Genomic DNA, 17,026 nt, shown 5'->3' with positions numbered 1-17,026 from the left:
AAAAAAAATAATAAAATAATTAAAAGTTTGTTATACCAGGACCAGACCAGTTCTACAGGACATTACACCAACCCAGGTATGCAACCAAAGTACTTTAGCCAAAATCTGATGTTTCATTTAAAAATAAAACTACTTTGAAAATTTTAATTTCGACCATTATTGCTGATTTCAAAAAAACATAGAAAATTCATGGTTTGTTATCCCAGGACCGGACCAGTTCTAAGAGACACTACACCATCCCAGGTATGCAACCAAAGTACTTAAGCCAAAATCTGATGTTTCATTTAAAAATAAAACTACTTTGAAAATTTTAATTTCGACCATTATTAATGATTTAAAAAAATCATAAAAAAATCATGGTTTGTTATCCCAGGACCGGACCAGTTCTAAGAGACACTACACCATCCCAGGTATCCAACCAAAGTACTTTGAACAAAATCTGATGTTTCATTTCAAAATAAAACTAAATTTTGGCCGAAGTACTTTGGTTGCATACGTGGGATGGTGTAGTGTCTCTTAAAACTGGTCTGGTCCTGGGATAACAAACTTTGTTTTTTTAATGATTTTTTAAAATCAGCAATAATGGTCTAAAATGTTTCCTTGTGCCGGTCCTAAGTCCGGATAAATACAGAGGGTTGTGGCAGGATGGGCATCCGACATAAAACTTTGGCCAAATCAAACATGCGAATCAAAATATATGACTTCCATACCGGATATGCCGAGGCCCGGGTTAACAACGACCGACATCGGTGCTGTTGACCTACAGGGTGCCGGTGGAAACTAGACTACTGTTGGTTGAAGAAGGAGAGGAGGAAGGTTTGTTCGTAGGAAGAAAGAGAACAGGAACACCAAGAGTCAAGGACTGAGAGTAGGGACTTTGAATGTTCGAACAATGATAGGAAAAGGTAGAGAGCTGGTTGACATGATGCAGAGGATTAAGGTGAACATATTGTGTGTTCAGGAGACCAGGTGGAAAGGGAGCAAAGCTAGAAGTTTAGGACCAGGGTTCAAGTTACTCTATCATGGTGTAGAAAGGAAGCGCAATGGAGTAGGAGTTATCATGAAGGAGGAGTTTGTTAGGAACGTCCTGGAGGTACAAAGACTGTCAAAGTGCTGAGCCTGAAGTTAGGAATCGAAGGTGTGATGATCAATGTTGTTAGTGGGTATGCGCCACAGGTAGGATGTGAGCTGAAGGGGAAAGAGAACTTTTGGTTGGACCTTGATGAAATGCACAGCATCCCTGTGAGAGAGTTGTCATTGGTGCAGACTTCAATGGACATGTTGGTGCAGGAAACAGAGGTGATGAGGTGGTGATGGGCAGGTTTGGTATCCAGGAGAAGAATGCAAAAGACAGATGGAGGTTGACTTTGCAAAAAGAACGGAAATGGCTGTCGTGAATACTTTCTACCAGAAGAGGCAGGAACATAGGGTGACCTACAAGAGTGGGGGTAGGAGTACACAGGTAGACTACATCTTGTGTAGACGGTGTAATCTGAACGAGATCAGCGACTGCAAAGTAGTGGTAGGTGAGAGTGTAGCCAGACAGCATAGGATGGTAGTGTAGGATGACTTTGGTGGTGAGAAAGACAAAGTCGGCAAAGGCAGAGCAGAGGACAAAATGGTGTAAGCTGAAAAAGGAAGAGTGTTGTATGACTTTCAGAAAGAAGTTGAGACAGGCTCTGGATGGTCAGGAGGTGCTTCCAGACTGGACAACTACAGCAAATGTGATCAGGGAGACAGGTCGGACAGTCCTTGGTGTGTCATCTGGAAGGAAAAGAGATAAGGAGACTTGGTGGTGGTATGAGGAGGTGCAGAAGTGGATCCAGAGAAAGAGGTTAGCTAAGAAGAAGTAGGACACTGAGAGGACTGAAGAAAGTAGACAGGAGTATAGGGAAATGTAGCGTAAAGTGAAAGTAGAAGTGGCAAATGCCAAACAAGGGGCTTATGATGACTTGTATGCTAGGTTGGACAATAAGGAGGGAGAGACTGATCTATACAGGTTGGCAAGGCAAAGAGAAAGAGAAGGGAAGGATGTGCAGCAGATTAGGGTAATAAAGGTTATGAATGGAAGTGTTTTGACAGATGCCGGAAGTGTGATGGGAAGATGGAAAGAGTACTTTGAAAAGTTGATAAATGAGGAAAATGAGAGAGAACAAAGAGTAGAAGAGGTGACTGTTGTGGACCAGAAAGAAACCAAGATTAGTAAGGATGAAGTGAGAAGGGCATTGAAGAGGATGAAGAGTGGAAAGGCACTTAGTCCTGTGGAGGTATGGAAGTGTCTAGGAGAGGTAGCAGTAGAATTTCTGACTGGGTTGTTCAACAGGATCTTAGATAGTGAGAAGATGCCTGAGGAATGGAGAAGTGTGCTGCTGCCCATTTTTAAGAACACGTGCAGAGTTGTGGCAACTACAGAGGAATAAAGCTGATGAGCCACACAATGAATCTATGGGAAAGAGTAGTTGAAGCTAGACTGAGGGCAAAGGTGAACATTTGTGAGCAGCAGTATGGTTTCATGACAAAAAAAGTTTGCTTTGAGGATGTTCAGAAGGTCAGAAGGAGCTGCATTGTGTCTTTGTAGGTCTGGAGAAAGCTTATGACAAGGTGCCCAGAGAGGATCTGTGGTGTGTGGTATGAGGAAGTCTGGAGTGGCATAGAAGTATGTTCAAGTGGTGCAGGACATGTTTGAGGACTGTAAGACAGTGGTGAGTCGTGCTGTATGTGTGACGGAGGAGTTCGAAGTGGAAGTGGGACTACATCAGGAATCAGCTCTGAGCCCCCTTCTTGTTTGCTATGGATGACGGATGAGGTTAGACAGGAATCTCCATGGACTGTGATGTTTGCTGATGACATTGTGATCTGTAGTGAGAGCAGGGAACAGGTGGAGGAGAAGCTAGAGGTGTGGAGGTTTTCCCTGGAAAGGAGGGGAATGAAGGTTAGCCGTAGCAAGACGGAGTATCTATGTGTGAATGGGAGGGACCAAAGTGGAAGAGTGAGGTTACAGGGAGAAGAGACCAAGAAGGTGGAGGAGTTTAAGTATTTGGGGTCAACAGTCCAGAGCAATGGAGAGCTTGGAAAATAAGTGAAGAAGCGTGTGCAGGCAGGCTGGAACGGGTGTATAAAAGTGTCAGGTATGATGTGTGATAGAAGAGTTTCAGCTAAAATGAAAGGAAAGGTTTAAAAACTGTGGTGAGACCAGCAATGTTGTTTGTCTGGAGACAGTGCCACTGAGGAAAAGACAGGAGGCAGAGCAGGAGGTGGCAGAGATGAAGATGCTGAGATTCTCTTTGGGAGTGACCAGGATGGATAGAATCAGGAATGAGTACATCAGAGGGACAGCACATGTTAGAGGCTTTGGAGATAGTCAGAGAGGCCAGACTGAGATGTTTTGGACATGTTCAGAGGAGAGATAGAGAGTATATTAGCAGAAGGATGCTGAGTTTTCAAATACCAGGCAGGAGGTCGAGAGGAAGACCAAAGAGGAGGTTTATAGATGTAGTTAAAGCGGACATGAATAGATTTGGTGTGAGAGCATGCAGAGGACAGGGTTAGATGGAGGCAACTGATTCGCTGTGGCGACCCCTGAGGGGAAAAGTCGAAAGGAAAAGAAGAAGAAGCAATAATAGTCTAAATATACATTTTCAAATAAGTTTTATTTTGAAATGCAACATCAGAGCTAGTGCCTTTTCCGGGTCGCTGATGACAGTCTATCTGACCGGGTTGGAGAGAGAGAGGGCTGGCGTTGGAACTGAACCCTGTACCCATGAGACAATGTTGAAAGCACCCATGGATCCGAAGCGAGGGCAGCCCAGTAGGTGAGCTGGCGACAGGAAAAGTAACCGACTGTCAGCTCAATCACTGGGCCCTCCCGGATTTAGGGGTCCGGGAGGGACGAGGCTTACCATGGGGCCCTCGGCCAGAGGGACGAACCTCACGGGCATCCGTGACATGTCCCCGTGAGGGACGATGAGGTCCGTATCGCCCTGTAGGCCGAAAGGACTACACAGTACGTGACAGAGGGGCGGTCGGGAGAGGAGCTCCCCCAGAGTTTGACGGAGCATAGGGCCTGGCAAGGTTAGTAAACTTATGCCTTGCATCATTAGCACGCACCGTGCATTCCAGCGCTCCTGTCGCTGCCGAACAGAAAACTTGATCCGGAACCACAGGGAGGTGACGCAGTTCCTTCCGGGAGGGCTCTCACAAGGGAGATTGAGCCAACCAGACCTACTAGACTACTACTACTAGACTACGGCACATACTACGGCGATGCTCCGTCGAAAGGAGGGATAAATCCTTCAGCGCCATGTTACAGAAGATGTAGCCTCATCTACTTCGTTGTCTCTCAAAGCTGCGGATAGAGCAAGTAGCAGATGCGCCTGTTCGTTGGCCAGGCATGCTACCACTGCCGACGCGTTGTACGACTTAGTGGCCAGCTCATCCATCAACCACCACTGAGGGCTAGGGCATCGCACAGCCTCTCTAAGGGCTTCCTCAGGAGAGACGATGAGTGAAGCCACAGAATACTCTACATTAGGCATACGGTCCAAACCAATAAGATTAAGAAACCACGTTTGCCAGGGCACAGCCCTCCACCAGGAGCCGAGGATAAACACTAGAATTGTACAAGCAGGAATGAAGGTCTGTCAAAAAAAGGACGAGATTCTGGGATCTCAAAAAAGTTAGTTGAGTAGTCCATCGGAGAGAGGCCACACTCAGTAGGAGGCTGAGAAAAGCCAGACATGTCCAACTTTAAACGTTGGAAAGCACTAAGCATAACCGTGTGCACCAATTCTGTTCCAGCTGAAAAACATTCAGACGGACGGAGGAGAAGACAGGGCAGTGGAAACAGTCCATTCCCAAATATGCATCAGAATCCCGGATGGAGACGGCATCCTCGGCGACGTCGTCCGCTTGGGAGGGCAATTAGAGTGTTGCATCCGGCATGTCCACCTCTGCATAGGGCAACGCCCCTGCAGAGGCCTGAGAGTAAGAAGGGTTTTGATTACCTAACTGAGCCTGCATAGACCTCACACTCGCCTCCAAACGGCTCAACTGCCAGGCAATCTGAGATTCAGCCCGACTATTCTTACTCCAATGGTCAGGGGCAGGCGAAAACCGGCCTCTTCACCAATGGAACAAACAAACCCACAAATTCTCACAGCAACATGTAAGTGGTCGTTAGTGTCGTCATGAACTAGCAGAAGTCATGACAGACAATATCAAAGCCATCAAACAACATCAAGACGGCTGGTGACCCACGGACAGAGCCGCATAAGTTGCGAGGCAATACAAGTTAGGAAAGGATTTGAAATAACCGTACCACCACGAGCTAGTTGTATTCAAAACAAGTCAAAGCAATCGTAGACAAGACGGCAACAGTGGCTGACATACACCGCACTCAGCGATGAGGCACGGAGATCATGGAAAGATGGAAGGGGAGCTCCAATGTCCGTACATATATTTAAAAAGTCAAAAAATACACCAAGCCGTCACAGCCAAGGGGGGCGCGGAACCCTGCTGCCCCGATCCACAAGATCACAGGCCACCAGCGACGAAGAACGGCGGTAAATGCCGTGAGTGACCGCGGGAGAATGTGAAAGAGGCTGGGTTCCGGTTTCGATCCGCTTTTATACATGAGGATCACGTCAGCCGAAACCCTGGAAATGTCCTTTTATGAATTCTTTCTCAAGGGACGCATGCGTGTGGGGGGATTTCCGTCCTGTTTCAGCACCGCCACCTGACGAAATAGAACTGGTCTGGTCCTGGGATAACAAACCATGAATTTTTTATGATTTTAAAAAAATCTGCGATAATTGGCGAAATTTCAATTTTCAAAGGAGTTTTATTTTGAAATGCAACATCAGATTTTGGTCAAAGTAATTTGGTTGCATACCTGGGGCCGGTGTAGTGTCTTGAAGAGCTGGCCTGGTCCTAGGATAACAAACTTTGAATTTTTTAAGATTTTTATTTATTTTTACCCTAAACCAGGTGTTGAGCAGCTTTTATTTTGAAGGTGGCCAACGCAGCGGCATGTCTGCATGTTACCGTAATGCAGAGAATTAACAATTTTTGGGGCGGCTGGCTTGATTTTGTCTTTTGAGTGGAGGCTGGCCTGACCGCAGTATTCATTCATACATTCATTATGGTGTTCAACTTTATTTGGTTGCTATGTCCATCCATCCCTCCATTATCAGAACCGCTTATCATCACAACATTTATATAAGCCATTTGTGAATGCCGTTTAAGGCGAGGAAATACGGGTTGGTTTGAATAAACAGGTGGAAGACGCACTGCTAGCTAGCAGCTAGGCTAAAACATTCCCCGGTTACAATGCATACCGTCCTAATAATTGTTTATTTTCATACACTTCTATTACAATTTTGACTTTTGTGCTGCTGGGAAATTAAACTAGAGACCTTAAGGAGGCTATTTGTGGAGAAATCTCAAAATAGACAAATAGTGTCCAACTGTCTAATATTGTCTAAAAATCTCCACATTAATCCCCGCAACATGTGGACCATTTTGCCAGAGCGGGTCACATTTGTCTTATGTACGGGCACTCGTTCGTCATATCAGAGAGTTTCTTTGTTTGGCTAGATACCGTACACGTCACAGTCTGCGGAGCCAGCTGGCTTGGGAGAACCTTGGCTACCCCCAAGATTTTCGGCGTAAATATTGAACATGTTCATTACTTAAGATTGTCGGCCCAGACTGCTTCTGGACCCAATTATCGGGACAAATCCACTCCACACAGCTCACACATAAGGATAATCTTATAAAACATGAGATTGTCGGGCGTTTGACGTCTTTGGTCGGTAAGGGGCAAAATCGTGACAAAAACAGCCCGATTGTCTTTATGTGTGTACCAGGCTTTAGTAGTCAGGATAGACCGATAATTGGCCTCGGCGCTTATAGGATATTTGGCCTTTTTTTTTTTTTATCTTCTGGTGGCTGATAAAAGGACATCTTAAAAGTTGGTAAACTTTAGTGATTAATTCATTTATTTACTTAAAAGTTCAGTTAACTTTTTAAGACAGACTGCTGATCATGGGAACTCCTGCACTTTTTTGTTTGAACTTACAACAAAGCTAAGAAACATTAACATTTCATCCATCCATTTTAATGACCACTTATTCCTCACAAGGGGGTGCTGGAGCCTATCCCAGATGGCTTCGGGTAGTAGGCGGGGTACACCCTGAACTGGTTGCCAGCCAGTCGCAGCATTTCATTTCAGGTATACTAAATTTTGGAAAACTTTATTTACAGTTTACACTTTTAGGGAGTTATACTTTCTAAGACTGTGCCTGGGAGCACATTTTATCAAATGTACAGTAATTTTAAAATAATGATTTCAATGCTGTTGGTCTAAGATAAAAAAAACAAAAAACATTTGACATGATGAAAAATAATTTTAAAATAATATATATTGTCTACAATAATAAGAAAAAAAACATGAACATGATGAAAACCTGTTAATGTGAGTTAAAAAATTTACTTAATTCATTATTTTTCTTCCTACTTATATTGTTGAAATTGAATTATTTCTTGGTTGATTGGTAAATTTGTGAATTTAATCTCAATGAGACATTTTTATTTATCAATATGTTGACATTTCCTGTGTAATCTGCACACTCTGCTTCCGTCATACCCATTGGGCTGTGTCCAAATGTCCACCCTTATCTCCTAACCCCTCATTCACTATATAGCCCCGCACTGTATAGTAGCCTAACCTGACCTCTTTCTGTTTGGCGTTCCGGACCATCAGCTAAGTACTTGCTCCTTGTCACATATCACATAACCATTTTACATGTCATGACGCACCGGCGCGTAAGCTCTCCGACTATAAATGTGTTTAAACTGTATTTTATTTCCTTTGTTGTACATATTTTCAATGAAAATTATTTTCGTAGTATATATCCAATGTATCACTTTGATGCTCACGTTCCTGCTTGCAATGCATCGTGGTCTATATTAACCGGTTGAGTGACCATCGATGTTCACTATTTTTCCAAGTGCATAGTGGGTAACTGAGTTCACTACATTTTTTTCATTTTGGACATTCGGACACCCCTGCAAAATGACGTGACCCCTCGGACACAGCCTTGAACTTCCTTACCTCAGTTTGCGATGCTGCTTGCTGAGGGTATGCTGTGTATGACAACAGATGCTCCTTTGTTACATTATGTCCTCAAAGGTTTTGTGTTAATGCTACGTAAATATTGTACGTAGTAACATGTTATTGTCTTTTGTGCCAATTTCATCGACAGTAGTATTTTTATAACCGATTCTCAGTGCGGCCATTTTGGCATAAATTCTACTCTTATGTGACCAATACTGTGAAAGCATTTACTTCAAACTGTAAATACGAATATTTTGCATATTTAGGAAGCAGATGGGCAGATAAAAGTTGAGAAGACAAACTATGTCCAGTATTGTCTTATGCAGGTATGTTTTTTTGGGTCGACTTTATTATTCTTGTCGTTACTTTTTGTATTCTGCACCCAGTGCACTCTCTCACTTTAGCCAATAGGTGGCACTGTTTTCCTATTTATAGGTTCTTGTTTTTTGTACACACTGTTTTCTTGTTTAACTCTGTAAAAAAAATAATAATAATTATACGTGTAATATTTTTTCTTTTTTATAATAATGAATCTTATTCATCTTGGAAAAGACATGTGTATACAGTGTTTGCCATGCTACTTGATGAGGGAAGCAGATGCGCAGTTGAGAGATAAGAAGACAAACTGTGTCCCAGATTGATTCACTTCTGCAGGAGTGAATACATTCTGGGAAACAGTCAATTGAGGGTCTTTCTTGAACTCTATGCACACACCCATTACATTAATAAACATGCTCAGAGACTCTTGCTCCTACCCCGCACTAATATTTGAAAATGGCACTCAAAGGGCGTGTGCCTAGAGGACCGTCGGGCTTGTATACACCTTGGTGGCAGAGCGACTACCTCAAATTCAAGAAATTATATTGGCTATCTCTGCTCATCCAATGATAGGACAAACAGCCAAATTATGTTTATCCCAGTGTTTAACCTGAAGATGGCACCACACAGATGGTTTATGCCCCAAATTCAATCTTTCGACAAACATGCACTAATAATGACCAGGACATGTAGTCAGCATTAGTAGACACCCGTTTATACAGTTAATCATCAATTAAAAGGCGATTTGTGATTGAGTATCGTTTAAAATATTCGAAGGGGTTCCCACTGTTAAAAGAAAAATGTCGAACAGCAAAAAATACACAGGTGACAACCGTCTCACTGTTACTTACAGGTATTTCTCAAACAGATTCTCATATCTCCTTCAGCATGTTCATGGCTTTTGATGTAATACCTATCAGTATTTAAAGGTCTCATATTATTCAACGTTTCCACGTACTAAAATAGTTCTCAAATATGTAAAAGACATGTCTGTAACATGCATTTGTCAAAATTGACTTGGGATCTAATATTTTTGCCGTCCCTAAATCAGCAACAACAAAAAACGAGTTCAAAACAGCCTGTTTTAGGAGCGTGTCACTTTTTTGTAAATACTGCACCAGGCCATACCCTTCTTTCTGTGATTTCGGCTCCGGTAGCCATGTGCTAATATTGTGAATGGAAACAACTGGGCCATGACGAGCAGAAGCAGTGTTGTTACAACGTACCAATTTGAGACAGACAGACAATGTCTTTTACACATTTGAGCACTATTTTAATATGTGAAAAAGTGGCATAACGTTTTACCGTAAGAAAAAGTAGCATGACATTACTACAGAGACTATGTTGCAGCGTTAGTTTGGCAATGGTTATTTTGCCATAACTGGCAACTCTCCTGTGAGTGTTATTTTGCGCGGTCACAACGTACAAGCCGACTTGTCGAGACCACTTAGCGGCCGGTTAGCATCACAGTCACGTCAACTAGATGGCAAGTTGCCATTCACGGCACTGCAGATTGTATCTTGGCAAACCAATATGCAAATACTTCAGTAATATCAAACGACGTCTGCATATCTGACCACTTGTAATCAAACAACCGCCACACGACAAATGTAGCTCCCACTTAAGGCACAAAAAATACACCGGTAATATACAGTAGTAGAAGGTATGATATGGCACATCTCTAATTGGAAGGATAGGAAGGAAGGCGAAATCAAATTAAAATGTTAAACTTGCATCTATCACGTTTGCAGCCATGTCACCGTTGAGACCGATCCATAATGTTTTAACGAGTTGCAAATCCAGCTCTGAACAAGCTTTCACTGACAAAAAAGTATTTCGAGAAATGCTGTCTGCACACGTCCTTCAAAAATAAAATTAATCCACTTGTTCCTGATCGTTGTTTCCTTATTGTTCTCGCAGCATACGCTCCAGTATGCTGCGAGCAGGGGGGGAAAAAGGAGCAGCCAGCATCTTGAATTTCTGTAGGTGTGACAAACCTTTACCAGAGGCGGTGCCTCCTCTAACCCGAGGGTTGAGTGCATTTCCGTGTCTTTTTGACGTCAACAAGTCACGGAAGTTTAAGCCCCTATCCCACTGAACTGCGAACATTGCCGAATGCTGCGAATGTTGAATTTGCAAAATATGAGGTTGTTGTCTCTGTCATTTTGCAACATACCTGCGACGTGTTTGCGTTGTAAAAGCGACATTTGAGACAACGCGCGAATTAACCTAAAATTTGAGTCAAATTGACCCACAAAACAGATTAAAATTATTATTTTTTGTTTTCCTTTTTATTAGAGGATGTAATTATTGGACATTTTTGTCCAGTCAGTCATTGCCGTGACGTGTTTGCGTGCAAACAACCCCTGTTCATTTTGGACTTAGCTATTTCCTGGTCTAGTTTTGTGCTATAAAAATGAGTATGGTGTCATCAAGTATATTGCCATAATTTAGATTCCTGAAAGAAAGGGGGGAAAGACGTGACTGCAGCGGAATGCGACACAGCCAATTATGCGCAACCAGCCCTTACGGTGGCATTATGAATGAAAACAATGACTGATTGTCCCCCAAATATATGAGTACATGTGCAAACATATGTTAATCATTGTCTAAAAATATTAGAACGAAGCTCGCAATAATTTGGATAATATTTAAAGAAGTGCTGCCGCACATTCAAATAATAATAATAATAATAATGAACGCTTATTATGAACGAATATTATCAAAAATGTTGCAAGTTCCGTTCTAATATTACCAGACTATAGTTATCACATGTGTGCACATGTACTCATACATTTTGGTGACAATCAGTCGGTTTTATTTTTTGTTTGTTTGTTTTTTGACGTAATATTTTGTGTCGATAGCGGCTGGGAGTCATCACAACATGAACAATAGTAATAATAATAATAATACTGCAAATGTAGTTCTATTTATTTCCAGACTATCATTAGCACATGTATGCATACATTTTGGTGAAACGCTTTTAATTCATCCACCAAAACGGACCGGTTGCTGCGTGTCACCTGTGACGTTTTTTTTTCTTCTCAAAGTAAGAATATATGAAAACTGAGTGGGTATGAGTGCTATCTAAATTATGCCAACACTTGAAGACGCCATTGGCATTTATATAGCACAATACAGTCCAGGAAATAAATCCAAAACGAACAGGGCAGTTTGTCCCCCTGCGTGCACCACGTTATAGCGATGACGCGTTGCACAAAAAAAATTCCAATATGACAGCGTACATGGTATGTCATCATTTTGACACTTAATCGGCTTAAACCTTTTTTTTTCAGGGAGTCAGATGCCATTGATAGAGCCTATATTTACCCGCACGGCAACATGTGCATGCGTTTTGGAGGAATATCACCCTACTTGACTGCCCGTGGTGTGCTGGTGCACTAAGAGCAATTGGAAAACATGAAATACAAATTTGAAAATATGTTCAACACATGAGTCTCCAAACTAGCTTTTTGTTTTTCGTTTTTGAAATATGATTTCAATGCGTGTGTGGTTGCAGGCACAGCCTCACATCCCCAAACAGCGCCCTCCGCCTGAAAACAAACGCTCTCTCACCGTAGTATATGGAGAGTACGTTTATGAATGGGACCTCGGAAAGAACTTTGCCGAAACACTTATGACAAATTATGATGAATTACGACCGGATTACGAGCAAATGCGCATGATGGTGAAACAATGGATTTGCAAGGAAATTTTGAACATGTTCAAAATGTCTTTGCGATAATGGCGACAACTACGAATAACTCAGAACACAAATGCGACATATTCCAACCAATTCCAAACCCTGTCGAACTCTGGCAAAACGCAATTTTCGCAACGTTCTGCAAGCTGGCAACTCAGTGGGATAGGGGCTTTAATCTGCCAGTTTGAAGCACAAATTTTTGAAAGGAGGAGAAAGCTAAAGAAGTCGCAGACTGACTTTTTTCATACCTGGTTGAATTGTAGACAGGCCAGGGATGCATATTATTTGTAGAAAACCCCACTAAAGTACATTTTCATACTATGTAATAGTAAGAAAGCTACTAGTATTTCATCCAATGTGCTGGCTCTTGAAACTATTGTAGGTCATATGAATTGTTGCAATTTTCATTTACAACATTTTATTATTTTTAAATGTCCATGGATTCCATGACACACTTGTTTGAGATGGAACAGATGGTGTAGTAACAAGCAAAAAATAAAAACGTAAATGTGAACCTGGGTGCCTGTAAACTGCAGACGACATGAGTGACATTCTTCCAACACCCATTGGTAAAAGGGTTAACTCCTCCACGAAACTTTCCTGTCACCTTAAGAGAATAGGAAAGTAGACATCAACAACAGAAGAGTGGATATTGTGAACATAACAATAACATGAACCCCAGCATATTTGTGGTTCGACATAGGCAAATGTACCCATTTAATTATATCTTATCATTGGACAATGCTGGAAAAAAAGACACTTAAGTGACAATGAAAAATAGTCAGTTCAGTAGTAGTATTAGTAGTAGTCATAAATTATTATTATTATTATTAGTAGTAGTAGTAGCAGTAGTAGTCGTATAACACTGTTGTTCCCTCAAAATAACCCAAAATACAAACGTTAAGTTCAACAAAAGTAAGTACACATCAACAGTGTTGCCAGGTGTACGATAATTATCGTATTTGTATGATAATTTCTCCCTCTGTACGATGTGCGATCAATAATCCAAAAAAATGGCAAATGTACGATAGTTTGGCCATTTCATATTATTGCCGGCGAAATTGAAACTGACAGAGTTTTTTGCGAACCCTGAAGGTATCTGTTCTCATGTGACATAATACAAGCCAATTGCGCTTTGCTGAGCGTGAGAAATGAGTGACATCCATGCATTGATTGGCTGAATGGTAAGAAAGAGTGGGAAAGCCAGGCCCAATTTGCTGGTTGGCTGAAACCTGTTGCGGGCTCAGACAATAAGGCCTTTTGCCGTTGTTACCCACGGAGCTGTTGGCTGAATGAACTTTTTTTTTAATAAAAAACTGAGCAAATCAAAAAGGCACACTGAAAAACAAAAACAAATTGGTGCCTTCAGGTCCCACGATTAGCTCATTAGTTCCCACTAGTCATTTGTTTGTAGGGGACACACATTAGTCTAACACAGCTGTAAGTTCACATTAACCAATTCTCTACTAACACAACGAATCTTTGAGTGCCTGTGAGCGGTGAATGCTATTAACTTATTTGCTCACAAAAACGTATAAATACGTTCCATTTTAAATATTACCGTGGTCCCAAAAACGTATTTATATATTTAGATTTATGTTTTTTTTATGCTGAAGCATACAGAAGGCTTTGATGTAGCCTCTGAACTGAAAAGAACGGTTGGAGCAATGGTAGTTATTACAAAAAAAGCCAGCAGGTGGTTAATAAGAGATCAACCAGGGCCATGTTGCAACAAGCTGTTTTCCACACTGTTTTAAACAGATTTGTGAATAATGATGAGACTTAGCTATATTCTAATGCTAATTGATGCAAAACGAAAACAGATAGAAATATACTTTTTTTTCCTGATGAAAGAAGAGACTCTAATCTTTCTTTTGCTATGTTCCATGTTTTCATAGCAATAGAACACAATATTCTGTGGGCCTTGCAAAATCAGTCAAAATCCAGAAAAACAGCCGGGAGCTTATTTTTTGTGGCCACCATTATATTCCAACACTGCCTTAACTATGTTCGGCATGAAGGTCAATAGAGATTCACAGGTTGCCATTGGAATCCACTTCCACTCCTCCATGGAGGTGGCTGATATTCCAGACCTTACGCTCCTCAACCTTCCGTTTGAGAATGCCCCAGAGATGTTCAATTGGGTTTAGGGCTGGAAACATGCTTGGCCAGTCCATCACCTTTACCCTCATCCTCTTTAGCAAGCCAGTGGTCACCTAGAAGGAGTGTTTGAGGTCATTATCATGTTGGAAATTTTCATGCTCTGTTTTGAGTATGTCAGAGCCCATGTTGACATTCATGCTTCCCTCATTGAACTGTTGTTCCCCAACTCATCACTCATGACCGTGACATTCCACCACAATGCTTGACTGTAGGCAAGTCACACGTGTCTTTTTATTCCTTCCCTGGTTGACGCGACACAGGCTTCACACCATCTGAACCAAATGAATTTATCTTGGTATCATGATCAGACCACTGGACATGGTTCCAATAATCCATGTCCTTAGTCTGTTTGTCTTCAGCAAACTGTTGGGCTTTCTTGTGCATCATCTTTAGAAGAGGCTTCCTTCTGGAAAGACAGCCATGCAGCCCAATTTGATGCAGTGTGCAGCGTAATGTCTGAGCACTGACAGGCCACACTCTTTGTATCTGCCGGGCTGCAGGCTTTCCAGGCACTCCGAAGCCGGCCAACAAAAAGGGCCCCTCTCCAGCCAGCAGATCAGAATCCAGGAGGATTGGAAACTGCAATTCTTGGGCCGTGAGGGCTTTTTCCATCTTGATGAACTCTCTATCCCTGATGAACCTTTTTAACCTCTCCAAAAAACTTGCTTGCCGAACCTCCAACCCAGACAGACCTCTCCGCGTCTCGGACCAAACCAAACTAGCTGTAAGTGCAACATTAAGCAGATTGTACAAATTGGTGCTTCCAATTGGGTTAAGAAAAATTTGGTAAATTTTTGGTCCCATGTTTTTAACTGATTAGGGAAATTCCATCACCTCGGTTTCTCTTTAATTGATTGTTCTTATCTTCGCTTATTTGATCATTTTTCATTTGTACTTGGTTCTGTTTCCTATCACAGTAGTTGAGTTTTGCTTCTTTTTAAGTTCCAGAGTAGATTATAAAATAAACATGCACAAAATCAAAACTTGATTGTGTACTGTGTGGGTGCTGTCCAAGTTAAAGCGTTAACTAATTAATTAATCACAAATAATTATCAGATTAATCAGGTATTAACGCAGATTAATCACGCTATTAATTTGACCCGCAGATGATCCTTTAGCTGACAGCAGATGGTTACATTAAAGGTAGCACAGATTGTGTTTGAGCAATAAACAATAACTACGTGCATTAAAGTAAAGCATTTAATAAATGTTAATGTATGACATTCAGAATATTTGTTCATGTCAAAATATTGGGTCATTTGTGTAATTAACTGATTAGAAAAAGAGGAAGATGAGAGTGTGCAGTGGATCAAAAAATGTTGAAGATGTCCTCATATCATATCAACACATGACAGGTGCTCGTCAAATTTGGCATCTAGAGAAAGGTGAGCTTTCCTTACAGTCTTAGAGCAACCGCCGCTGCCTGCAAGCCTCTAGCCAATAGTTTTCAGACTGGATTCGGGTTGAGTGGCTTTTAGGCAGCCGCTTTTGGAATTCTGATTGGTAGAAAATGTGTGTAGGCGGAACTTTCGGCTGCACACACAAAAGCTTGCTCCTGCGGGGAGCAGAATTCAAGTTGTATGTGTCTTTTTTGACGCTCCCATACAGTAAATCATGTACGTACTATTTTAACTATTACTATGCTCCTAAAGACATATTTATATTTATTTTTATGCTAGAGCATACATAAGGCTTTGATGCCGCCTCTGAACTGAAGAGAATGGTTGAAACAATGGTAGTTATTACAAAAACGGCCAGCAGGTGCCAGCAGAGTATAAGAGATCAACCAGGACCATGTTGCAAAAAGCTCTTTCCCCACTGTTTAAAACCGTTTGTGAATACAGTAACTAATGCTAATTGCTGCAAAACAAAAACAGATAGAAAAATACTTTTTTTCCTGATGAAAGAAGAGACTCTAATCTTTCTTTTTGTAGGTTCCATGTTTTTATAGCAATAGAACACAATATTCAGTTAGCCTTGCAAAATCAGTCAAAATCCAGTAAAACAGGCGAGCGAAGGGGGTTGCTTCAGTGAAAATGGCTAGGAGTGAATGAGTTAACAAAACATGTACGTAACTTCAAAAGTTTGTAAAAAGGGTAATCCGTAACTCGAGGTTCCACTGTATAATCACTTTTTGTTGGAGCATCAGTTATTGGTGTACATTTTTTAATTAAGGTGCTTTCAGTCCCTATCCCCCACAAACAGTGGGGCTCCACGGTAGTCTAAGAGCATACAGTACAGGCCAAAAGGTTTGGACACCTTCTCATTCAATACATTGCTTTATTTTCATGACTATGTACATTGTAGATTGTCACTGAAGGTCTCACAACTATAACAAAAACTATGAAAACTAATCCAATACATGTGGAGTTATGTACTTAACAAAAAAAAAGTTAAAATAATAAAATAAATACATAAATAAAAAGCCACCCTTTTCACTGATTACTTTTTTGCACATTCTTGGCATTTTTTTGATGAGCTTCAAAAAAGGTAGTCACCTGAAGGGGTTTTCCAACTGTCTTAAAGGAGTTCCCAGAGGTAACAATGCCAAGAGTATGCAAAAAAGTAACCAGAGCAAAGGAAGGCTATTTTGAAGAATCTATAATATAAAACACGTTTTCAGTTATTTCACTTTTTTTTTTGTTAAGTACATAACATCAGTTCATACATAGTTTTGATGCCTTCAGTGAAAATCTGCAAAGTAACCAGTCATAAATAAAGCAAAT

At 41.3% G+C, this 17,026-nt stretch overlaps 1 protein-coding gene and 1 pseudogene across 11 annotated transcripts in view; both read right to left on the bottom strand.

Annotated features, from left to right (window-relative positions):
* LOC147170316 (palmitoyltransferase ZDHHC5-A-like) overlaps positions 1 to 17,026 on the bottom strand; it is a 99,676-nt gene that overhangs the window by 29,413 nt on the left and 53,237 nt on the right. For all 11 annotated transcript variants that reach the window (XM_086082463.1, XM_086082460.1, XM_086082457.1 and 8 more), the window contains one exon: positions 12,653 to 12,744. In XM_086082463.1, coding sequence (XP_085938589.1) covers positions 12,653 to 12,744 — 92 coding nt within the window. The remainder of the gene's footprint in view (positions 1 to 12,652; positions 12,745 to 17,026) is intronic.
* LOC147170318 (uncharacterized) lies at positions 1,468 to 2,946 on the bottom strand (annotated as a pseudogene).

This window comes from Leptonotus elevatus, chromosome 8 (assembly GCF_054856555.1).
Source record: "Leptonotus elevatus isolate MCC_2025b chromosome 8, RoL_Lele_1.0, whole genome shotgun sequence".
Lineage (NCBI taxonomy): Eukaryota > Metazoa > Chordata > Actinopteri > Syngnathiformes > Syngnathidae > Leptonotus > Leptonotus elevatus.
The sequence above is the reverse complement of the archived record's forward strand: the minus strand, read 5'-3'. Positions and strand labels throughout refer to the sequence as shown.